A 27,782-nucleotide genomic window follows, 5' to 3' on the forward strand; every position below is an offset into this window, starting at 1 on the left:
TAGTGTTAGGTTTATTTAAGGGGGGTTTGGGTTAGATTAGGGGTATGCGGGTGGTGGGTTGTAATGTTGGGGTGGTATTGTATGTTTTTTTTACAGGCAAAAGAGCTGTTTTCTTTGGGGCATGCCCCGCAAAAGGCCCTTTTAAGGGCTGGTAAGGTAAAAGAGCTTTACAATTTTTATTTTAGAATAGGGTAGGGCATTTTTTTATTTTGGGGGGCTTTGTTATTTTTTTAGGGGGCTTAGAGTAGGTGTAATTAGTTTAAAATTCTTGTAATCTTTTTTTATTTTTTGTAATTTAGTTTAGTTGATATAATTGTAGATAATTGTAGATAGTTTATTTAATTTATTTATTGATAGTGTAGTGTTAGGTTTAATTGTAACTTAGGTTAGGATTTATTTTACAGGTAATTGGGTAATTATTTTAACTAGGTAACTATTAAATAGTCATTAACTATTTAATAGCTATTGTACCTGGTTAAAATAAATACAAAGTTGCCTGTAAAATAAATATTAATCCTAAAATAGCTACAATATAATTATTATTTATATTGTAGCTATATTAGGGTTTATTTTACAGGTAAGTATTTAGCTTTAAATAGGAATAATTTATTTAATAAGATTTTTTTTATTTCGTTAGATTAAAATTATATTTAATTTAGGGGGGTGTTAGGGTTAGGGTTAGACTTAGCTTTAGGGGTTAATACATTTATTAGAGTAGCAGTGAGGTCTGGTTGGCAGATTAGGGGTTAATAATTGTAGGTAGGTAGCAGCGACGTTGGGGGGGGGGGCAGATTAGGGGTACATAGGGATAATGTAGGTGGCGGCGGTGTGCGGTCGGCAGATTAGGGGTTAAAATTTTTAATAGAGTGGCGGCGATGTGGGGGGTCTTGTCGTTAGATTTCTAACGCTCACTTCAGCCAAGACTCTAAATACCAGCGTTAGAAAGATCCCATTGAAAAGATAGGATACGCAATTGGCGTAGGGGGATCTGTGGTATGGAAAAGTCGCGGCTGGAAAGTGAGCGTTAGACCCTTTCCTGGCTGACTCTAAATAACAGCGGGCGGTAAAAACCAGCGTTGGGACCCCCTAACGCTGGTTTGGACGGCTAACGCAGAACTCTAAATCTAGGCAATTGTAAGTGCTAATTTCATTGTATTTTTATTATGCATCTGTGGTTTTGTAATTCTATATTTTATAATCCTTTTAAATGGACTGAATTTGCCAGAAGAACATCTCTCATTATATTATCACTCTATGCAAACAAAAAAAATCTTTCTTTTCTTAACTCTATCCAAGAAAACAATTGAAAACAATTGAAATTAACATTTTAGAGAACATTATCCACACGCACCTTGTTTAATGCAGCCCTATTACTTGTTTTCATCAGTAATTTAGTTTACTATGATGTAGTAATGTTTACATTCTATGTCATGATTTTTTAATTTGTGATTTACAGATAAATAAATTTAAAAATAGAAAATTGAATACATTTTTGAGTATAAAACATAATCCTTTTTTATTTAGATGTATTATATTATAAATTAATAATCATTCTTTTTTTCTTTATTCCATTTCTTTTCATGTAGACAAACACGTCAATAGTTCATATCTATCCTTTACTACAGTCTTAGACACCAATGACTGTTCACAAACATTGGGGATTTCACAGCAGATATTTAAAGGAGATGGTGAATTGGCAGGAACTGGGCAGCAATCACTATGTACAGAGAGTAATTTAGTTATCAAACAAAAGGAAAACATTTATGCCTTATCTAGTGAAATTATTATCCCTGAAGATAAACTACACACATTTACTGAGTTTTCAAAACATATTAAAGAAGGGAAAAGTCTACAGTCTAGCAAAATGATTCATACAAAGGAAAAACCTTTTCAAAGTACAGAGTGTGAGAAAAGCTTTAGATGGAAGTCTCCTCTACTAGAACACCACAAAATTCACACAGGTGAGAAACCACACACATGTACTGAGTGCGGCAAATGTTTTACACAAATGGATAATCTGAAAACTCATAAAAAGATTCACACAGGAGAAAATCCTTTTACATGTACAGAGTGTAGAAAAAGTTTTACACAAAAGAGTGATTTGAAAAAGCATGAAAGGATTCACACAGGAGAGAAGCCTTTCAAATTTAAAGAGTGTGGAAAAAGTTTTATACAAAAGAGTCATCTGAAAGAGCATGAAAGGATTCACACAGGAGAAAAGCCTTTCACATGTAAAGAGTGTGGAAAAAGTTTTACACAAAAGAGTAATCTGAAAAAGCATGAAAGGATTCACACAGGAGAAAAGCCTTTCACATGTACAGAGTGTAAAAAAAGTTTTACACAAAAGAGTAATCTGAAAAAGCATGAAATGATTCACACAGGAGAAAAGCTTTTTACATGTACAGTGTGTGGAAAAAGTTTTATAGAAAAGAGTCATCTGAAAACTCATGAAAGTATTCACACAGGGGAAAGCCTTTCACATGTACAGAGTGTGGAAAAAGTTTTACACAAATAATTTGTCTGAAAACTCATGAAAGGATTCACACAGGAGAAAACTTTTTCATGTGTACAGAGTGTGGAAAAAACATTTTTTCCACTTTCTAAACATGTGAAAGGTTTCTTCCCTTGTGAATCCTTTTCAGGAGCTTTCAGATGACTTGTGTATAAAAACACACGAGTCATCTGAAAACTCATGAAAGGATTCATAAGGGAAGAAACCTTTCACATGTTTAGAAAGTGGAAAAAAGGTTTTATATTGAAATCATATATCACAAAACACCAAATATTTACACACAAATATACTTTATAAACACAGTGTGCAAACCTTTTTACAATTATCGTAAAGAGGACAAGCTCTCTAAATGGAAGCATAAAAAAGGATGATATTGTAAATAATACTTTCTAAATCCCAGTTATAAAAGCCCCAGATTGGAAGTGCTCTCCTGCTGTCCTTTGTTCCTCTATATATGTGCGCCTCAGTTTCTCTCAAATCAATGTAATATAATCCAAACACCACACAAGAATATACAAATCTGTCCTCATACTGACCAGTTTACACAACCATTCACCACCATAGCACCCCCAGTGTTGTTTATTAATATGCCAGTGTTAGAAGTTGTATGTTTGATTTACATAGGGGATACAATAATTACATTTACAGAATAAATGAGTCTTTATATGAATAGAGTGATAGACAATTATATAAACAATAACTTCAGTCTCAAATGATTGACATCTGGGAGATATATTTAATGTGCATATCATGTGGATAAACCTTTTCTTATAGCAATAGATGCTTAGCATTGTACATGTTATATACCAGAGGAATTACTGAGGGGAAACTGATTTTATTTAATGAGACACAATATCAGTAACCGGTACATACGTGGTCATAATCAGTTTAATTTAAATGGCTACTATAACCTACATGTATACTGGGTATGTAATATGTGTGTCATGTTAGTTAGAAACTTGGAAAGATAGATAGAGATAGGCTGAATCTTCCGATTTCGGAGGAGGAAGTAAGGCAGACGATAAACCAGTTAAAAAGTAATAAGGCACCGGGCCCTGATATGTTACCAGCCGAATTCTATAAAATGTTATCCGCTGAGATTACGCCCACCCTCACCAACCTTTTTAACAGCTACTTTTTAAAAGGGGAAATGCATTCTAAATATTTTGCGGCATCCTCTATCACATTAATTCTGAAAAAAGGTCGAGATCCGGAAAACCCTGGATCTTATAGACCGATATCACTGTTAAACAGTGACTATAAGATTCTAACCACTATAGCAGCTAACACACTTAAAAAAATTCTACATAAAATTATCCATATTGACCAAGTAGGTTTCATGACTGGACGTAACCCAGCTAGAAATATCCGAAAAGTACTTATCACCCTAGATCAATGCTTTCAAGAGGCTAAACAAAACCTAAGTAAAGATATGCCAGACCAAGCTGTATTGGCGATAGATGCTGAAAAAGCCTTCGATGCCATAACCTGGGATCACCTATTCACAGCACTAGAGAAGTTCGGAGTGCAAGGAAATATTGAATCTTTTATAAAACTCATATATAGGAATCCGACATCCAATCTAATTATTAATAATGAAACTACACCAGATATTACGCTTAAAAAAGGCACAAGACAAGGGTGCCCATTATCACCCTTGCTTTTTAATCTGTCAATAGAACCATTAGCCATCAGGTTAAGGAAAGAATTAGAAGGTATCAAAACTTTCCAACAGAAGATAGTACTATCGCTATTTGCAGATGACCTTTTACTATTTATCTCAGATACCTCAAAGAGTATTAAGCAACTCTTAAAGATTATAAGGCACTTTAGTTCATTTTCAGGGTATAAAGTGAATGTAGACAAATCAGAAATTATGTGGCTTCGAGGCGTAAACCAGAACCACAAAGGATGTCCCTTTAGAGAAGTAGATCAGATCAAGTATCTAGGTCTAATCATTACTAAAAACCCGAAACATTGGTATGATAAGAATATTACCCCATGCCTGGATAAATGTAATGCAGACTGTAAAAGATGGAGAGAGCTGCCTATTAATATTACAGCTAGAGTGACGCTAATTAAAACAATAATCTTCCCTCGTATATTATATCTCATGCAGAATATCCCCATTATAGTTAAACAGAAAGATCGTGTTAGATTCAATAAGATGTGCAGTAATTTTATATGGGCAGGAGGTAAAATAAGATGCTCAGCAGAAATATTAGCTCTCCCATTCAAAGCTGGGGGATTAGCGTTACCTAACCTTCAACTATATAATTTAGCTGCTGTAGTGAAATATGCCATGGATTGGATTATTGAGGGGGACTTTGTGACATGTGGAGCTTTAGAGGCAGATATATGTGCCCCATATGTGCACAAAGCACTCCTACATTGTGAGATAAAAAATCTCCCAAAAGGAATCTTGCAGAGGTTAACGTTTAATAATGTAATAGTGGCCTGGCATAAACTAGGTAAATTAATAGGAGTTAATATGTGCATATCCAGATATCTGCCGATCTTAGGGAATCCGAAATTCAATTTAGGATGTAGTGGATATGGAGTCTTTCATAGATGGCGCAGGAAGGGCATCATCAATCTGGTACAGCTTGAGGATAATGCAATACATATAATCAAATCTTTTGAAGAATTAAGTAGGGAATATCAGCTGCCCAAGACAGACTTTTTTGCCTATCTACAAATCAGGCATTTCTACAATGAACAACAAGCCAGGCATGGGAAAGATTGGTCCCTAGGAGGGCTAGATAAAGTGATTAGAATTTTTGCACAGAAGAAATATGCAATTAGGCTGATTTATAATTTCCAAATGGAGCATAAAATAGAAACACAATTACAGATACTGGAAAGCAAATGGAGGAGACTATATCCTCTACAAACAAGGGCAGAACTATCAGATAGTCTTAGGATAGTAGTAAAGACAACTAAGGTTACTACCTGGAGAGAGTCACATTTTAAGATAATTAATCAGTTATATATAACCCCTAATAAAATAGCAAGATGGTATAAAAATATGGAGATAGTTTGCTATAAATGTAGTGCTAAAGACGCAGACTTGGAACATTGTCTTTACAGCTGCCCAAAAATCTGCCAATTCTGGCAACAGATATTATATTGGCTTAATAAGTGGTTAGACCAAAAACTTCAAATAAATAGTAAAATGGTGCTCCTCTTATACAAGGGAATAGACTGGCACGAGAACCCTTACTTGATCAACACAGCACTCCTTCAAGGGAGAGCACTGATACTAGCTAATTGGAAATCATCAAAAGCACCCAGTGTTAGGCAATTTGTAAAAGAGATGATGAACCAAATGATACTGGAGCAATATGAGATTTGTAGCGATGCAGAGAAACCTATCAAGAGGTTCTTTCGTAAATGGCTGAAAATAATTGGAGCCCAGCCACTAAGTACTCAACTCCAAATTATCAAACCTTTAATTAGATCTAACACAGTCAAAGCCTGGATAATTAATAATGAGCTACCAAATAACTGGAGTAGGCTTTTATAAAATACCCAGTAAGATACATCTCTCTAGACTCCATGGGCTTATACCTCTACCCTCGGTCACGCCAGAAACAAATCTGAGGATATGCATGAAATGGTTGCCAAGCATCCTTCTGCAAGTTCTCACTGTATTTATTTTAGTGTTTCTTTTTTTTTCCTTTTTTTTTCTTTTTTTTTTTCTTTTCTCTTGCTCGTTTGTTGTCCCCCAGATTGCTAAATGGCGCAACAAAAGGGGAATTTCAAGAATGTTGATTATAAGTGAACTTGTTAGGAAAATCAAGGATTAAGGATTATGGAAACTGTGCAACATAGATACTGAATGTCCTTGTCCTTATATATTTGTAATTGTAAGCATATAAAACAATAAAAAGACTTAAAAAAAAAAAAAACAAACACACGAGTCATCTGAAAACTCATGAAAGGATTCATAAGGGAAGAAACCTTTCACATGTTTAGAAAGTGGAAAAAAGGTTTTATATTGAAATCATATATCACAAAACACCAAATATTTACACACAAATATACTTTATAAACACAGTGTGCAAACCTTTTTACAATTATCGTAAAGAGGACAAGCTCTCTAAATGGAAGCATAAAAAAGGATGATATTGTAAATAATACTTTCTAAATCCCAGTTATAAAAGCCCCAGATTGGAAGTGCTCTCCTGCTGTCCTTTGTTCCTCTATATATGTGCGCCTCAGTTTCTCTCAAATCAATGTAATATAATCCAAACACCACACAGGAATATACAAATCTGTCCTCATACTGACCAGTTTACACAACCATTCACCACCATAGCACCCCCAGTGTTGTTTATTAATATGCCAGTGTTAGAAGTTGTATGTTTGATTTACATAGGGGATACAATAATTACATTTACAGAATAAATGAGTCTTTATATGAATAGAGTGATAGACAATTATATAAACAATAACTTCAGTCTCAAATGATTGACATCTGGGAGATATATTTAATGTGCATATCATGTGGATAAACCTTTTCTTATAGCAATAGATGCTTAGCATTGTACATGTTATATACCAGAGGAATTACTGAGGGGAAACTGATTTTATTTAATGAGACACAATATCAGTAACCGGTACATACGTGGTCATAATCAGTTTAATTTAAATGGCTACTATAACCTACATGTATACTGGGTATGTAATATGTGTGTCATGTTAGTTAGAAGCCACAAGAACTGATAATAGCACATACTGTATATATAAAGGGAACATTATATGTCTGATAAATCCCTTTGTATCAAGAGCACAAGCGTTAGGTATATTTATACCATTGTGTGCATATATCATGTAATGCTGCTGTTTACTATATAATGATATACAATGTTTTTTCATGCAAATAAAAAGTGATTGTAATCCAGACCAGTATTTTGTGTTTTCTGTATAATTAAAAACCCAATATCACAGAATAATTAGGAAAACAACATCAAAGACAGAAGCCAAATCTGACAGTGAAAGTTAAACGCTGATAATTCAGATAGAGCAGCAATTTTACCCAACTTTACAATTTACTTCTATTATCTAATTTGCTTTGTTCTTTTGGTATCTTTTATTATAGAGTAAACCTGGGAGGCTGATATTATATGAGCTTAGGGGCGTGCACGTGTATTTGAAGTTATTTGAAATGTCATGTTCTATCCAATCCATTTAAGTTTAATTTTGACGTTACTGACCTTTTAACAGTACATAAATCAATATCAAATTAACCCCCCGATTTACACCAATGCAGATTATTAATCACCATCAAGACTTTATATGCAGACATTTTCTGTTACTTAAAGGGATAGGAAATTACACTTTCATGATTCAGATAGAATGTGCAATTTTATGATTTAATTTTACTTCTGTTAACAAACTTATATACTACTGAGAGCTGACTGGTGGCTATAAACATGTGTCTCTTGTCATTGGCTCACCAGATATGCTCAGCTAGCTCCCAATAGTTAATTGCTGCTCTATAGCTGACTTTGCAGGAGTTACATGTACAGTCTACACCTTAGTCATCTTAAAGTCTTACCTTAGAATAAGCTGCAAATAGCCTCCTGCACCTTTTCTATATCATGCAGTAGGAACAGTAAAACAGTTATTTTAAAATGAATATTGTCTCTGGTCACTTTGAAATGGCTGCTAAGCTCAGCCCACTGATGACATCATGATCTTGGCTGCATTTAGGCACTCTGCTGAATACCAATGACAGTCTGTTTAATCCAACTAGTGAGCCTTTTGTGATTGGATGCCATATGCAGCCCAGATCATGATGTCATCAGTGGGCTGAGTTTGGCAGCCATTTCAAAGTGGCCAGAAACAATATTTTTTTTACTGTTCCTGCTGCATGATATAGAAAAGGTGCAGGAGGCTATTTGCATCTTAATCTAAGGTAAGATGACAAAGGTCTAGACTGTCCCTTTAAATAAAATACATAGTTATATTACAATCAGTGGTACAATAATAAACTGATCTAATATATTTAAACATTATTACACCTCTAAATCCCTTTAATTAATATCAGAGATCATTAATATAAATATATTATATTATCCCAAAATAAAAATATCTGAATTTAATAAAATATGGCTGTGGAAGACCTACAAGAGCCAGTGAGACTACAAATTGCAGTGTAAGCTTGGATTATAAACAACAACAAAAAATTGTAGGCAGTTAAGAACCATCTTGCATCACATTCTGTAATGGGACCTGCATCGAAGCCACACACTAGCCTGACTGCATCGATAGCCTAACGACAAGGAGTATGAATGCGGCGATGGCAAGCACCTACCCAGAGATGTCTTACACAGAGATCTGTGCTCCGTGTCGTCGCCATTACAGAACATCAGCGGGTCACACCAGATGTACATCGGCCGCCATTACGGCCTCCACAAATCACTGCACCGCATAACCACATGGCCGACACAGGGTCAAAGACGATCAGCTGAAGGAGCCTGCAGAGGAATCCTGGCGCAGCTTAAAAGCCCAGCTGCAGTGTACTATTAGCGATCGCTGATTGCTACGCATAGAGAGCCACCTAACAAAGCGGCACATTGACACCGGGTGAGATATTTGTTGATTAAAAACACCCACCACACAGATTATTCCCCTACAAATCTGGGCCCTTAAGTTAATGGTGACCTATACCTACTAATTTACTCCGGAGTCATAGTGAGAACACTGGAAAGGGTACTCCCAAATATTAGTTTATACAGGCTCCTGGAGTGCGAAGATTATAACACTATATCTACCTATATTGACACTTGTCATATCCTACTCATAAAGGATCACATAATACTCTCAGGCACTACTTAGGTACAATAATCTTAGGGAAAGAACCCTCAGAATTTGGAGGTAAATAATAACGTCTTGGATTCATATCTAAGGCGACATCTCACAACTTTTTCCCACTGGTAGCCCGACGCAATGACATCCAGAAGACTAAAACAAGATAAGCTCCTCAAACCATCCTCAGGGAAAACGGCTAATATATCCTCTTATATGCAACCACCTGACCCACCTGAAATGAGAAATAAACAGCTTTCTATGGAGCTCCAGACCACTAATATATCTAATTCACAATATGAAGACACAAACCTTACTACAACTATCCTTCATGATTTGCCATCTAAACAGGACATTGCTGATATTGTTTGTACCTGCATAAGAGAGGAACTTGCGGGTATGAAACAAGATATTCATATGCTAGGGTTCCAAGTGGAATCTTTAGAAACTAACCAAGATGAGATAAAAGAAGATGTGCAAACTCTAACGGATCAAGTAACTTCACACTAGGAAACCATTTCCTTGCTACAAGAGAAATTAGAAGATTTGGAGAATCAGAGCCAACGTAAAAACATAAGGATTAGAGAGTTCCTGAGAGTGTTCTCCCCTGTGATTTTCCAGTTTATCTACAGTCTCTATTTCAACAAATCAAAGAATCCTCATGCACTACAGATATCCAATGGGTACGTGCTCATAGGTCTCTCAGACCTAGACCCCAAGGGACATCATCATTTGCTTTAAAAACTTTCTTGAAAAAGAGATGCTCCTGAACCAGTCAAGAAAACGACAGCCGATTAGATTTCGTGGTAATGTTTTGCAATTTTATCAGGACTTGGCTTCCCAAACATTACAACGTAGAAAAGTGTTCAACCCCTTAACTACACTTCTCCAAAATAAAAAAAATCAATTTCGATGGGGTTTCCCCACCCAGGTCTGGGTACTCAGAAATAACACTTGCTTGATATGCAGATCTCCAGAAGATATTGTCTCTTTCTGCAAGTCACTAGGGATAGATCCTCCACTTGATACTACAACACAGCATCAATCTGCATCTCCACTACCAAGAAGTAATAAAGACCCATCCACTCCTTAGAAGATTGCTAATGGTAAACAAGTCAGAAGACCAACCTTGTCACAGACATTAAATAATAATCCAAAAGCTTTGCCCCCATCCCTGCAAAGTCAAGACATTGCAACTTATAAAGACTCAACCCAATGAACCTGCTGGGGACTCACTACTCTGGACTGAAACCTTGCTAAGTATATATAAAGTAACTTTGTGCACATGGTTCCTAGTGATTCTATAGTAATTGACATAAGTTCATTATGACTAAGGGAAAGGATTACATTTTAGACAGAAACCTTCTACATGTCTATAAGAATATAGTGAATGTTTTAACCTGAATTATATGGGTTAGTACACAATATTTGAGCTAATATAGATAGGACTAGCAATACCCATTTCATTAATAATTATTGACCTCCATAATACCTGATAGAGGTGGGTGAAAGTGAATACATAATATGGCTCTAATAGAGGTAAACCGACTATTTATGGGCTCCATATAGTAATCACCTGCTTCAGACATATAGCTAACACCGTAGATGACCCCAAAAAAAAAAGTTAGAGTACTTTATATAATGATATATAATAATTAAAAATAGATACCTATACCACAACTGGTGGATTTTGGAGTTTGTTGAATTAAGTTTTGGTCATAGATTGATTGTTATTTAACTTTGAATATTATCTGTTTACTACAGCTATATAGCGTATATTGTATATAATAATTGGGATAGATAACTTTACATATATATTTGGGGCTAGCTATACTTGTTCCCCCCCAAGATTGCTCTCAAAGATGACCTATATTAGGAAGAGAGCCAACTGTTTGTTTAATTTGTTTAGTTTGTTTTTTTGTTTCTTACAATATTACTGAAAAGAATGTTATGTTGTTACTTGTTATGTTATCACTTTAGTGAAACTCCAATATCCGTAATTATGTTTGCAATCACATACACAATACTCGAATCCTATACCAACATGTGCCTTATTCATCAAATACATCCCAAACTTTTACATTTTTCTGATGTTGCGATTAAATCGTGACTCAGCCACACAATTGACCCTCCTGACCCAAAATGTTAAGGAATTTAACTTGCCACAAAAGAGATCAAAAGCCTTGTCTGATTTAGCGATACACCATATAGATATACTTTCCTCCAAGAAACACATTTTAAAATGCATAATATACCCAAATATTTTGGGAAATCCTTTACCACACATTTTCACAGTTCAGGTCTGAACAAAAAAAATGGTGTGAGTATCTTAATACACAAATCCACTCCATTTGCACTCAGCAGAAAAGTCACAGATAAAGAAGGACGGTTTTTGGGTCTATCAGGTCTATTATATGGAAGACCCATAACACTCATAAACATATATGCCCCTAATACCAACCAACTCCCCTTCTTCCGTCACATGTTTACAAAAATATTAAATCTAGCTAAAGGCCCAATTTTTCTGTCCAGTGATTTTAATGTTCCCACGCAACCTCATATAGATAGCACTAATGCCAATATTCAAATACCCCGTAAACTCTCCAGGGCTATTTGGAAAGGAATGAAAGATATGAATTTCTACGATACTTGGAGATTTATACACCATAACAAAAAAGACTATACTTTCTTCTCTCACCCTAATAAGTCTTACAGTAGACTAGATTACATTCTCACAAATCAGAGTGGCCTCTCCTATATAAATAGATGCGACATCATTCCTACTTTTTGGTCAGACGACTGGTCTGTTCAACTTAAATTCACTTGGCCTAACACTCCCCTCACCCCATACCAGTGGAAACTTGATTTTAGCCTGCTAGAACACCCAGATTTGATCTCCAAGCTAACTAAAACTATAGAGGAATACTTCAACCTTAATACACACTCGATCGATAATTAATACACAATATGGGAGGCGCACAAGTGCGTACTCCGTGGTGAATTAATTAAATAAAAGCATTTCATACACAGACCTATCGTAAATGATACCAAGACTTGACGACTCAATATACTCAGTTAGAACATGCACATAAGAAATCTCCATCAGATGCCAACATACTGAAAAATATTCAAGCAATCCAAGAAGAGTTAGATAACTTTCGGGATATTGAATACCAATCACAATGCAAAAAAAAAAAAATAGTATGTTCTATTTCGAAAACAACAGAGCAGGTAAACTCCTGGCCAGAGCGTTAAAGAAAAAAAGATTTAAATCATACATATATGAACTTCATAATTCTCAGGGGAGACCATTGCAAACCACCCCAGAAATAGTACAGTCCTTCCATAAATACTACACTTCTTTATATAACCTCAAAAAAGATGACCCCACATCAGATTACCTAATCAGAATGACAGACTATATAAAAAAATTCCCACTGCCAATGCTAACCGACAAACAAAAAGAACAAATCAGTAAACAAGTATCTCCTCAAGAAATTCTATCTGCTATCAAAACCTTAAAAATAGGAAAAAGCCCTGGCCCTGATGGCTTTACAGCCAAATATTACCGGACATTTTTGTCCGTCTTAATACCTCATCTTAAAACGATGTTTAATCAAGCAACAGACGATAACCCATTCCCATCTTCAATGCTAGAGGCACAAGTAGTAGTGCTGCCAAAACTGGGCAAATCCCCCAATACTCCTGCTAATTTCCGCCCCATTTCCCTTCTAAACCTCGATATTAAACTCTTTGCAAAAATCATAGCCTTTAGAATAAATTCAGTCTTACCCTCACTTATACATACTAATCAGGCCGGCTTCACGTCCTTAAGAGAAGCTAGAGACAATACCACTAAAATATTAGACCTTATGAAATGTGCATCTAACCAAAAAATCCCTTCCATGTTCCTATCCAAGGCCTTTGATAGGTTAGACTGGTCTTTTTTGAAACATACAATGCACATATTCGGCTTCCCTCGAGAACTAATAGGAAAAATCTTCACCCTCTATAACAACCCACAGGCCAAAATCAAATTGAATGACTCTGTATCCTCCCCTTTTAAAATTACAAATGGAACAAGACAACGTTGTCCCCTTTCACCCCTTCTGTTCGTAATGGCGATGGAAGTGCTTGCCTCACGTATTAGAAATAATATCAATATCCAAGGATTCAATAGCCTATAAGATAACACTATATGCGGACGATATCTTTTTAACACTAACAGAACCAGAAAAATCACTACCCCCTCTGATGCAAACATTACAACTGTATGGAACCTACTCCAATTTTAAGATAAACATCACAAAATCTGAATTGCTGGCCACTCATTTACATTTAGATGTATTAAAAAATATCCAACAACAATTTAGCTTCCACATACAACCCAAAGCCTAAACTACAAGACTATTAAAATTACAATTCAAGCCATTCTTAGTTCTTGGAACCATAAGCCTCTCTCTTGGCTTGGGAAAATTAACGCTGTCAAAATGATCAATCTCCCTAAAATATTATATTTCTTGCAAACCCTTGTATTGCCACTTCCACCTTATACCGTCCCAAAGAGATAGAAGGGATTGGAGCCCCTAACTTGTTGCGCTATAGACATGCTGTTTTCTTAACAAGGATTGTGGACTGGTGCAAGCAAGCGATAAACAAGGAGTGGATTCAGTTAGAACAATCACTTTCCGATAATCATTACCTATGCGGGAATTGTTGGATCCCAACGTAAGCTATCAAACACAACACCTAAGATAGTAAATGAAACTTTTAAACAATGGGATAAATTACTTAAGAAATATCCCTCAATTTCCACCATACACTGCCCTCTGACACCGATAAGTAAAAACTCACCGTTTTCTCATTAATATAGGCCACTCATCAAACTTATCCTATTCCTTCCATAAAAAGTTCAATCCCACACCACCTCTTATACAAAGATAAAGAAATACAGTCTCAGCAGGCTATTTGTGATATTCTAGGGATGAATTTCCAAAACTGGTTTAACTACACACAATTGAAACATTATCTATCGACACATCCTTCAAAACCTCAGTTTAAGCGGCAACTCTCAAACTTTGAAACAATATGTCTCCACCCTCAAACCCAAAAAGGAATCTTATCTTTAACATATAAATTACTATAATATATATCTAATTCTTCCCTCCCCACATTCGTGACTAAATGGGAATATGACCTCGAACTCCATATAGATCCATCTGAATGGAATGTTATCTTTCAACAAATGACAAAAGCTTCCTCATCTATTTCAATGACGGAAATGAATATCAAACTGCTAAGCAGGTGGTATTATACACCCACTCGATTACATCACTTATTCCCTGGCACAACTGCCATATGCTGGAGGGGTTGCCAGGAGACAGCAACTTTTACACATTTGGTGGACTTGCCCAATAGTCAAGTCTTATTGGCTCTCCCTCAAACCTGAGATTGAAAAGGCTTTGGGCATATCCCTCCCGTTAACCCCTTGGGTTTTTCTCTTTAACAAATTTCCAAAACTTACATGTAAATTAAAGCAAACACTCCTTACTGTTATGATTAAATTGGCAAAAAAACTAATTCCATTAAATTGGAAAAAAATGAACCTGCCATCTCCTACATCATGGAAAACTAAAGTAACTCACTTTCTCCACTTAGAGAAATATCACTACACACACACCAGGCGAGTGGAAGAATTTCATAATATACTTTTCCTATGGGAAGAATACCTAAACAGTCAGTCATAACTCAATCTCTTCCACATTTTTAATAGTTAACTATATGGTTACTATTTCCATACTCACTCTCTCTAAACCCGATACTTTCAATGAATATGGACAACACAGAGAAATAAAGATAGTCAGGAGGATGTCAATTTATTTACAGATAATTTATTTACTTCTATAGCAGATGTTTGGTTTTCTTAATCTAACCCAATAATAATTGCTAATCTCGAATTTGAAATAATTGTATCCTGATATAATGTAAAAGCTGCCTGTGATAAATCTTGTTTCTTTTTGTATCACGTTGTTTACATGACTGGTATTACATTTCCCACTACGTTTAGGAACTTATTTGTACTTTCAGTTTTATTATCAATAAAGCTTTAAAAACCAAAAAATAAATAAATAATTGTATCATTGCAATATTATTGTAACGATCAATGTTATTTGAATGTTTTTCTTTCATGTTTGAAATTGTACATCTTGGAAATATCTCAATAAAAGATGAAAAAAAAAGGGACAGTAAACAGCTTGAGATTGTATTATAAACTGACTAATTATTCCTAGGAAAACAACTTTACCATATACTTTCATTGTCTAATAGTATTGTTATATCAATTTGTTCCGATATAGACAAATTGAAATCCTGCGATTGTGCACGCGGTCGTGAGATTTCAATTATGAGATCAGGTAAGGGGGGGTGTACCTATGAAGCAAGGCAAGCCCACCAGACCCCGATCACATCCAGAAAGCGCTGTTGGCTTAGGGACAGCCAAACGACTATGACGTTGATTCTGTCCTAACGGCGCTAAAGCCCAGCGCCGTTTGGACGGAATACAAAGCAATAACGGTGCTAAAAGGTTAATTTTAAATATATGCAGCTTTACAGTCATTTAACATTTTAAATGTATTTGTTTTTACTATTTTCTTATTTTTGAAAATAAAAAATAATAGATGAAGCAATTTATAACAAACACACAACTCTGCAGGTCTGTTACTTTAGAAAAAAGTGTAAAATATTTAATTTTAGGCTTTTCCAAAGTTTGGATTTATCTTAAAAAAAGTTAAAGCAATATGGTTTGTGTACATGTATATAAGTATAAATTATATGTATGGAAATAAATGTTATATATCTGCTGCTGGCTTCTTTTAAATACAAAAGGTAATACAATGGCAAATTACAAAAACTCAGTTAGTTGCAGAGTACAGCAATTTATATGTGTAGAATAAAATATAGTCAGAAGAAATATAATTTATGATAGAAAGATTAGAAAAAGAAACATTAGATTATACAGTTAGTGAACAAACAATAAAATGGTTAAAATATTAGTATTGAAATACTCAGCATTGTATTTCATATGTATCTAATAACATGCTAATATTATACATCTGTTTGCAAATAAATTATGTTAAAATAACAATTTCCATCAGTAAAACATAATATAATGCTGTATCCTGATATTTTTTAGGACACAACAGAAACCTCTCTCACATTTAAATAAACAGTTTGTTTCCTCCTTACTTATCCATATGATAATCACACCCTGAGGGGGAGGCAGGGACTCTGTATTCATGTGACATCAGAGGGGACAATAGACATCTATATGAGAACAAAAGTCCAGGTGTGACACTCTCATTGTCTCCCAACTGACAAGTTGTACTCATGTGAGTCACACAGAGAAAGGTGACCATCCCACATTAGTATAAATATCTGTGTAACACTCAGTGATATCACAGGAGCAACCAGAGAGACTTCGTACTTACAACTTACAGAGCTTCTGCTAAACGGTAATGTGCAAATCCTGACATAAATCTTTATTAACAGCCTCACACTGTTGTGTTTTATATAATGATGAGAAAATATTGTTCTGTATTTTGTTATGATAAACATAAAATATTTCACTTCATATAGGAAACTGAGTTTATATAAAAAAAACTCAACTGTATTTAATTTGTTTTCTGTATTTTTCATGCAGTGTTAATGAATATAACATTAAGTTCTTTCATTTAAAAAGCCCAATTTAATACATAATGATTTACAGCAGTTTGTAGCAGAACCAAACCATATGTTCAAGCTTGAGGAGGTCTGTCCAATAATACACTTGTGGGGGCTGTTCCTGTTATCCAATGAGCAACAGATTCTTAAGTATTAGTCAACCAGAATCCTATATTTCTCTATAGGTTTATAATTAACTGTAGAGCCCAGATAAACCATTTTCATTTAATATTAGTCTGAAGCTGCTATTTGCTCCAGTAATAAATATCACTTATGGCTCTGTTGTATCAGTCTTATCACATATACTGATCTAATTATAAATATCTTGTGATCTGCATATTATTTTATTTCTAATGAGGTTATTTTATAATACATTTCTTATTTCTTTTAGCTGGACCTGTTTATCATCAGAACGTTTATCCCACTGATCTGTGACTGATTCTTGTTGTTAGTAAAGACCTTAGTAAGTGTATTCTGCACCTTCACATGATCACAGACTTAAAGGGGCAGTGTCCTGTACATTTGGTTTCCCCTTAAAATAACAAGAAACCCCAAATGTTTTTCATCATTTAAATAGAACATATAATTTTAAACAACTTTCCAACTGATTCTATTATGATATTTTCTTAATTCTATATGCATTCTTTACTGAAGCAACTGAAATGCACTACTGGTAGCTAGCTGAGCACATAAGGTGAGCCAATGGCAAAAGGCTTGTATGTGCCACTAATCAGCAGCTAGCGCACCATAGTGCATTATATGCTTTGACACAAAGGTCCCCAAGGGAATAAAGCAGATTTGATAATAGAAGGAAATTGGAAAGTTGTTTAAATTTGATTCATAAACGTGAAATTGTGACTTTGCTGTCCCTTTAATGTGTTTCTAATGACTTGTTTTACCGGTGTATAAAATAGTATAAAGTGTATAGGAAATTTCACCTTTAGGTTTAGTTTTTATGTAAAATAACTGTTTGCTGTTTGTAATTTATTTTCATTATTAAATTGTACACAGCCTTTTAAATGACCTGAGGCAGCGGCTCCTACTTAGCATATGCAGGAGTTCACATTATATAAAAATATGAGTCTGTTATTGGCTGATAGCTGTCACATGGTACAGGTGCAGAACATTTATCAGAAAACAATCTACTGCTCTTTTAAATTGCATAGTAAGTTTTATTGCATTGTATTTTTATTATGCATCTGTGGTTTTGTAATTCTTTATTTTATGATCCTTTTAAATAGACTGAATTTGCCAAAAGAACATCTCTCATTATATTATCACTCTATGTAAACCAAAAAAAATCTTTCTTTTCTTAACTCTATCCAAGAAAACAATTGAAATTAACATTTTAGAGAACATTATCCGCATGCACCTTGTTTAATGGGTCTATTACTTGTTTTCATTAGTAATTTAGTTTACTATGATGTAGTAATGTTTACATTCTATGGCATGCTTTTTTAATTTGTGATTTACAGGTAAATTTAAAAATAAAAAACTGAAGACATGTTTGAGTATAAAATATAATCTTTTTTATTTAGATGTATTATATTATAAATGAATAAACATTCTTATTTTTCTTTATTCCATTTCTTTTCATGTAGACAAACACGTCAATAGTTCATATCTATCCTTTACTACAGTCTTAGACACCAATGACTATTCACAAACATTGGGGATATCACAGCAGATATTTAAAGAAGATGGTGAATTGGCAGGAAAAGGGCAGCAATCACTATGTACAGAGAGTAATTTAGTCATCAAACAAGAGGACAACATTTATGCCTTATCTAGTGAAATTATTATCCCTGAGGATAAACTACAAATATTTACTGAGTTTTCAAAACATATTAAAGAAAGGAAAAGTCTACAGTCTAGCAAAATGATTCATACAAAGGAGAAACCTTTTCAATGTACAGAGTGTGAGAAAAGCTTTAGATGGAAGTCTCCTCTACTAGAACACCACAAAATTCACACAGGTGAGAAACCACACACATGTACTGAGTGCGGCAAATGTTTTACACAAATTAATCAGCTGAAAACTCATGAAAGGGGCCACACAGGAGAAAAGCCTTTCACATGTACAGAGTGCGGCAAATGTTTTACACTAATGAATTATCTGAAAACTCATAAAAAGATTCACACAGGAGAAAAGCCTTTCACATGTACTGAGTGTGGAAAAAGTTTTACACAAAAGAGTGATCTGAAAAAGCATGAACGGATTCACACAGGAGAAAAGCCTTTCACATGTACAGAGTGTGGGAAAAGTTTTACACAAAAGAGTAATCTGAAAAAGCATGAAATGATTCACACAGGAGAAAAGCCTTTTACATGTACAGAATGTGGAAATAGTTTTACACAAATGAGTAGTCTGAAATATCATAAAATGATTCACACAGGAGAAAAGCCTTTCACATGTACAGAGTGTGGAAAAAGTTTTCCAGAAAAAGGTCATCTGAAAACTCATGAAAGGAGTCACACAGGAGAAAAGCCTTTCACGTGTACAGAGTGTGGAAAAAATTTTATGCACATGAGTCATCTGAAGTATCATGAAATGATTCACACAGGAGAAAAGCCTTTCACATGTATAGAGTGTGGAAAATGTTTTACACAAAAGAGGGATCTTAAAAAGCATGAAAAGATTCACACAGGAGAAAAGCCTTTCACATGTACAGAGTGTGGAAAAAGTTTTACAGAAAAAAGTCATCTGAAAACTCATGAAAGGATTCACACAGGAGAAAAGCCTTTCATGTGTACAGAGTGTGGGAAAAGTTTTACACGAATGGGTAATCTGAAAACTCATGAAAGTATTCACACAGGAGAAAAGCCGTTCACATGTAAAGAGTGTGGAAAAAGTTTTACAGAAAAGAGTCATCTGAAAACTCATGAAAGGAGTTACACAGGAGAAAAGCCGTTCACATGTACAGAGTGTGGAAAAAGTTTTCCAGAAAAGAGTCATCTGAAAACTCATGAAATAATTTAAACAGGAGAAAACCTTTTCATATGTACAGAGTGTGGAAAAAGTTTTATACACATGAGTCATCTGAAATATCATGACAGGATTCACACTGGATAAAAGACTTTTGCATATACAGAGTGTGGAAAAAGTTTTACACAAATAAATAGTCTGAAAACACATGAAAGGATTCACACAGGTGAAAACTTTTTCACGTGTACAGAGTGTGGAAAAAGTTTTACATATGAGTACTCTGAAAACTCATGAAAGGATTCACAAGGGAAGCATAATTTATGTTTTTACATAGGGATCCATATGAACACTTGTATAAAAATAGATATGTATAAATATATGCATGTATTTCTATACATATGTATATATGTATTTATATGTGTGTATATATGTATTTACAGACATATATATATATATATATACAGATTAATACATATATACATATATATAGAAATACATAAATATATCTCATTGCATCCTGCATTCGTTCTTGTGCGAGCTGTCAGCTGCTATTTTTTTGTTCAAAATGAGGCTCCATTAAAGTCTATGGGGGAATAAGATCCTGCGTTTGTAACTATACAATGGGGCCTATCTGTCAAGCTCCGAATGGAGCTTGATGCCCTGTGTTTCTGGCGAGCCTACAGGCTCGCCAGAAACAGCCGTTATGATGCAGCGGTCACAAAGACCGCTGCTCCATAACCTGTCCGCCTCCTCTGAGTTTTAATCCATTTTCTAATTTTTTACAATTTGTTTATATATCTTGGTTCACTAGTCCCGATCTAGCCGTGATTATCACCTTTAGCCTATTTGGCGCTCCTATAATTTGTCCTTCACTTTAGTTATTTAATGGTACCTTAGTTAGGAGGTTCCTACATAGTGAGCTTGGTGTTATTCCAGGTGCAGCCGATAACAATTTGTCTATTTTAATTTTAAATATATGCAGCTTTACAATCATTTAACATTTTAAATGTATTTTTTTTTACTATTTTCTTATTTTTAAAAATAATAAAATAAATGATGAAGCAATTTATAACAAACACACAACTCTGCAGGTCTGTTACTTTAGAAATTAGTGTAACATATTTAATTTTAGGCTTTTCCAAAGTATGGATTTAACTTTAAAAAAAAAGTTAGAGCAATATGGTTTGTGTACATGTATATAAGTGTATATTATATGTATGGAAATAAATGTTATATATCTGCTGCTGGCTTCTTTTAAATACAAAAGGTAATACAGTGACTAATTACAAAAACTCAGTTAGTTGTAGAGTACAGCAATTTATATGTGTAGAATAAAATATAGTCAGAAAAATAATTATAATTTAGAAAGATTAGAAAAAGAAACATAGATTATACAGTTAGTGAACAAACAATTAAATGGTTAAATTATTAGTATTGAAATACTCAGCATTGTATCTCACATGTATCTAATAACATGCTAATATTATACATCTGTTTGCAACTAAGTTCTGTTAAAATAACAATTTCCATCAATAAAAACATAATATAATGCTGTATCCTGATGTTTTTTAGGACACAACAGAAACATTTCTCACATTTTAAATAAACAGTTTGTTTCCTCCTTACTTATCCATATGATAATCACACCCTGAGGGGGAGGCAGGGACTCTGTATTCATGTGACACCAGAGGGGACAACAGACATCTATATGAGAACAAAAGTCCAGGTGTGACCCTCTCATTGTCTACCAACTGACAAGTTGTACTCATGTGAGTCACACAGAGAAAGGTGACACTACCACATTAGTATAAATATCTGTGTAACACTCAGTGATATCACAGGAGGAACCAGAGAGACTTCATACTTACAGAGCTTCTGCTAAATGGCAATATGCACAACCTGACATAAATCTTTATTAACAGCCTCACACTGTTGTGTTTTATATAATGATGAGAAAATATTCACCTAGATTATAAATTTTGCGTTAGGAGGGGTGCGGTGCTAACAAGCAGTTTTCCCTCACCGCTCACCTACAGACAACACTGGTATTACGGGTTTTTAGAAACCCGGCGTTAGCCGCAGAAAAGTGAGCAGAGAGCAAAATTTTGCTCCACATCTCACCTCAATACCAGCCCTGCTTACGTTAGCGGTGAGCAGGTAAAACATGCTTGTGCACGATTTCCCATAGGAATCAATGGGGGAGAGCCGGCTGAAAAAAAATCTAACACCTGCAAAATAGCAGTGTTCAGCTCCTAACGCAGCCCAATTGATTCCTATGGCGAAATACTTTTATGTCTACACCTAACACCCGAACATGAACCCCAGAGTTTAAACACCCCTAATATTACACTTATTAACCCCTAATCTGCCACCCCCAACATCGCTGACACCTGCTTTATATTATTAACCCCTAATCTGCTGCTCCGGACACCGCCGCCACCTACATTATACTTATTAACCCCTAATCTGCTGCCCCCAACATCGCCGACACCTACATTATATTTATTAACCCCTAATCTACCGCCTCCAATGTCGCCGCCACCTACCTACACTTATTAACCCCTAATCTGCTGCCCCCAACGTTGCCACCACTATAAAAAAGTTCTTAACCCCTAAACATAAGTCTAACCCTAACCCTAACAACCCCTAACTTAAATATAATTTAAATAAATCTAAATAAAATAACAACAATTAACTAAATTATTCCTATTTAAATCTAAATACTTACCTGTAGAATAAACCCTAAGCTAACTACAATATAACTAATAGTTACATTGTAGCTAGCTTAGGATTTATTTTTATTTTACAGAAAACTTTGTATTTATTTATTATTTTTTTTAAATATTTTTTTATTGAGGTTCAAATCAAGGCATACAAACAGTATTTGTCAATAAGTGATACAACCAGAAACATAAATTCACTGTGTACAACCAGAATAAACAGAAAAGTATATCAGATATTCATATGACAAATTACACATGCACTACAATGGATAGTTACCTAATAGACTATATACCCTCTAGGTGACAGATGAGGCCACTCTTGGACCTCTCAATATTGCAGTGAATGCAAAATAATAGTGGGTAATCTCAGATAAAGAGACCACTCTTGTGCCCAGATAGTAAACCTCATTTTATGTTTATATAACCTATCTACAGTTCAAACATGTAATATATGTTATAATACACATATGACTAGTAATATTATACCAGGTTTGAAGGATTCCCCATGCTAAAGTGAACCAGCCACTCAAGGGCCGCAAAATGCTGCGTGATAATAGAAGGGGGAGTATGGGGACCGAAAATAAAGGGGTCGCTTGTGGACCCATTATCTAGGATTAGCCAACATAGATGGGAAGGAACCATCTTAGGGGTATTGAAACGTATCCAAATGAAACAGAGATTTGGATGCAGTATCTCTAACAGGTTCATAAGAAACGCATACAATGAGGGCACAAATGAGCTTCTAAATCTACAAAGTGGAAAATTCGCAATGCATATACAAAAGTACTGTAATAAGTCCATTAACCAAAAAAGATAGCTAAGTGGTGAAGCAGTGCAACACAGTATATAATCTTGCCTACGTGTAGTTGTCTACTGGTACTGCTACTATAAGGGTAAAATTAGGCAATAAGAACATATGTAGAGAATTGTAATATTCTATTGCTATACTGTACCATACCTTCTGGGTTATAGAGGTTTGCGACTAAATGGGGATAGCAATTAACTAAACTATGACCATTGTGAGATAGGAGTACATCGTCTGACTGTGCATGAACTAAGTAGTAAGTAGTAGTAAGTAGCCTATGTTGCGAATATAGGGTAGTCCACTGAGCTGCAAAACATAGAGTTATATAATCTGAATTTTCCAAGCAGCCATTAAGATTACTGTAAAGTTAGTAAAAGGGTTGTAACAGTAGAAAATGTCCAGAATCTATAACAAGTGTAACTTAGGTTAAGTGGAAATAAAGCTTAAACTGGACGGTAACTATTATGGGTACACCAAATAGCGTCTGTCTGTGTGGGAGCTTACTCCAATAGCAGGTATATTTCAATGAAAACAAAGTAGAAGACATCTTACAATATGGGCATAAGATGACACACCAGTCTGTTAACAGTATACACAGTGGTGTTGGATGACACTGGCAGACATTAGAGGCACTAAATATAAAGATAACCAGGTGTATTATTATAACATGGGATATTAACTTCCCACATCTGACTTACCCTAGACTGGATGTGGTCAAGGCATGAACTATACTGTGCCTGTTGCAAATTAACAGTATTACCTCTAACTGTGTGCAAACCCACTCCATTCAAAGAAGCATATCACGTTTAACTGTTAGAAACAGTATTATATACTTCCAGCCGGCCATTAGGGTTACTGTATGTAAGCATAAAATGGGTAAATATAGTAGTGTAACATATCTACTGCTCTTAACAAGTGTTAACTAAGATTAAACAGTGAGCTGGGCTATTTAACACATAACAGTCTACTAAGGAAGGCAGACAAAAATGTACAATAACATATAGAAAGGTGTCAGACAAGAAGTCCTCATGAGTACCACAGCATAAATATCTATTACAGCATTTGTGCTACAGGAAATGTCACTGCGAAATTAAAGCAGATTCATAAGCAGGGCTGCAGAGCTTCAGACCTCCGCAGCCCACTCCCTGGCGTGTGTCATGTAAAGGGCTCCACTGGTTAGAGTTCTGTGCGTAAGGAACAAATGTTCCGTGTCAATTCAGTTCAGTTCAGTCTGCCGCTCCAGAGATAACGCAGCATATTAAAGGGGACTTCCGCTGCAGCCTGCATTAGTGGGAAAAACTAGTATAGGTATAAACCCTAAGCATAATAAAAAAAAATCCCCAGCACACAGAAGTGTAGATTGATTTTAGCAGCGGAGTCTCAGATTTAACTGTCCATCATCAGATATCAGTTGTAATATCGCTGGATATGAAACAAACATTGAGCAACAAGTTCTCAATACATAGCAAGCTATTGCTCTCTTTAAAGTGTTATTATGTGTGGTATTACCTCTTCATCCTAGGTCTAATATCTCACTTTAGCCCACACCTTGTCTAATAGTACCGCCGCCATTAACTGATAGGAAACACAAACAGTTGAGCATATCTGTAACTGCAAGCTGCGAAATCTCTCCTCACACATCAATGAAACAACGTCTCAAGCCGGTGTTTCAATCTGCCTAGGTCCGTATTAGGAGGTAATCAGTCCGGGTACAACTAACAGTCATCCTATCCCAACTCGTGGGCCATCCGAGGAGGGGACCACCTCATACAGCAAAACGGCAGGCGCCCAAGGCGCACTTTGCATTACCCTGCTCCATTGCCGACATCTTAGATCTATTTTCACAACCAACAGTTGCACTGTGTCACCACAAATTGCCCTCTTAGCTAGCCCCTTCTCATCAGTAACAGCCCGGAGCTGTGGTTCCTTAAGGGCAGGATCACTCTTCTGTATGGCAGGCCCCTCACATTCCAAGTCAGGCGTCTCAAAGAAATGCGCATCCAGGTCAGGAGAAACATCCCAGATCACATAACCATGCTCTATGCTAGGTCCAGCCATGCTCTTCGCCTGTACCTCGTTCAGTGCAGCACAGTTATGGTCGTGCACTGTAAGAATACCAATCACCTCACTCCTCAGAATTAGCTCAAATCTTTTAACCTGAAGATCCAGCTTGCGCTGCAGATCTTCACCCCATGCTACCACGTCCACCATGTTAGTAGCGGTGTCTGGGTTCTCTAAATCTCCCATTAATAGTCATGAACCATCAGAGAAATGGATGTAGAACAAAGGTGTATAGCAATAATCGTATCTATGTACGTTTTGACCCAGAGGTCTGGGGGGGGGAATACATGTGGCAGCCCCAGTCACGCCGTTCACTATCTGCAAGTCAATGAGGGCCTTGATCGCAGAAGCTGTTGTGCGTGGCTCACTTGAAGAACATAGGTCAGGGTGTCAATTTTCTGCTCCTGAGCTATCGATGTAGTAAGTGAACAATTGTAGCTTCCAAGTATAACAGTCCCAGCAAAATAAATCTTCCTAGGTGCAGCTAAAAAAGCACAATTAATGAAATATTAATGAAATATATGCAGGAGCTTCACCAAGACACGTCCTGCCGCTCCAAGCATAGGCTCCGCCCCAACTTTGTATTTATTTTAACTAGGTAGAATAGTTATTAAAGCGTTATTAACTATTTAATAGCTACTTAGTTAAAATAAAGACACATTTACCTGAAAAATAAAACCTAACATAAGTTACATTTACATCTAACACTACACTATAATTAAATTAATCCCCTAAATGAACTACAATTAAATACAATTAAATACAATTATCTAAAGTATGAAACCCCCACTAAATTACATAAAATAAAATAATTACAAGTTTTTTAAACTAATTACATCTAATCTAATCCCCCTAATAAAATAAAAAAGCCTCACAAAATAATAAAAAGCCCTAAACTATGCTAAATTACAAATAGCCCTTAAAAGGGCCTTTTGCGGGGCATTGCCCCAAAGTAATCATCTCTTTTACCTGTAAAAAAAAATACGAATATAGTGAATGTTTTAACCTGAATTATATGGGTTAGTACACAATATTTGAGCTAATATAGATAGGACTAGCAATACCCATTTCATTAATAATTATTGACCTCCATAATACCTGATAGAGGTGGGTGAAAGTGAATACATAATATGGCTCTAATAGAGGTAAACCGACTATTTATGGGCTCCATATAGTAATCACCTGCTTCAGACATATAGCTAACACCGTAGATGACCCCAAAAAAAAAAGTTAGAGTACTTTATATAATGATATATAATAATTAAAAATAGATACCTATACCACAACTGGTGGATTTTGGAGTTTGTTGAATTAAGTTTTGGTCATAGATTGATTGTTATTAAACTTTGAATATTATCTGTTTACTACAGCTATATAGCGTATATTGTATATAATAATTGGGATAGATAACTTTACATATATATTTGGGGCTAGCTATACTTGTTCCCCCCCAAGATTGCTCTCAAAGATGACCTATATTAGGAAGAGAGCCAACTGTTTGTTTAATTTGTTTAGTTTGTTTTTTTGTTTCTTACAATATTACTGAAAAGAATGTTATGTTGTTACTTGTTATGTTATCACTTTAGTGAAACTCCAATATCCGTAATTATGTTTGCAATCACATACACAATACTCGAATCCTATACCAACATGTGCCTTATTCATCAAATACATCCCAAACTTTTACATTTTTCTGATGTTGCGATTAAATCGTGACTCAGCCACACAATTGACCCTCCTGACCCAAAATGTTAAGGAATTTAACTTGCCACAAAAGAGATCAAAAGCCTTGTCTGATTTAGCGATACACCATATAGATATACTTTCCTCCAAGAAACACATTTTAAAATGCATAATATACCCAAATATTTTGGGAAATCCTTTACCACACATTTTCACAGTTCAGGTCTGAACAAAAAAAAATGGTGTGAGTATCTTAATACACAAATCCACTCCATTTGCACTCAGCAGAAAAGTCACAGATAAAGAAGGACGGTTTTTGGGTCTATCAGGTCTATTATATGGAAGACCCATAACACTCATAAACATATATGCCCCTAATACCAACCAACTCCCCTTCTTCCGTCACATGTTTACAAAAATATTAAATCTAGCTAAAGGCCCAATTTTTCTGTCCAGTGATTTTAATGTTCCCACGCAACCTCATATAGATAGCACTAATGCCAATATTCAAATACCCCGTAAACTCTCCAGGGCTAT

At 35.3% G+C, this 27,782-nt stretch overlaps 1 protein-coding gene across 1 annotated transcript in view; it reads left to right on the forward strand.

Annotated features, from left to right (window-relative positions):
* Positions 1-1,864: 1,864 nt before the first annotated feature.
* The window catches only part of LOC128661332 (uncharacterized), a 34,265-nt gene continuing 8,347 nt past the window's right edge, over positions 1,865-27,782 (forward strand). Inside the window, 4 exon segments of the mRNA XM_053715598.1 lie at positions 1,865-2,464; positions 3,468-5,456; positions 9,461-9,823; positions 18,906-20,018. Of these exon segments, the coding sequence (XP_053571573.1) occupies positions 1,865-2,464; positions 3,468-5,456; positions 9,461-9,823; positions 18,906-20,018 (4,065 nt within the window).

The sequence above is a fragment of the Bombina bombina genome, chromosome 5, assembly GCF_027579735.1.
Source record: "Bombina bombina isolate aBomBom1 chromosome 5, aBomBom1.pri, whole genome shotgun sequence".
Taxonomy (NCBI): domain Eukaryota; kingdom Metazoa; phylum Chordata; class Amphibia; order Anura; family Bombinatoridae; genus Bombina; species Bombina bombina.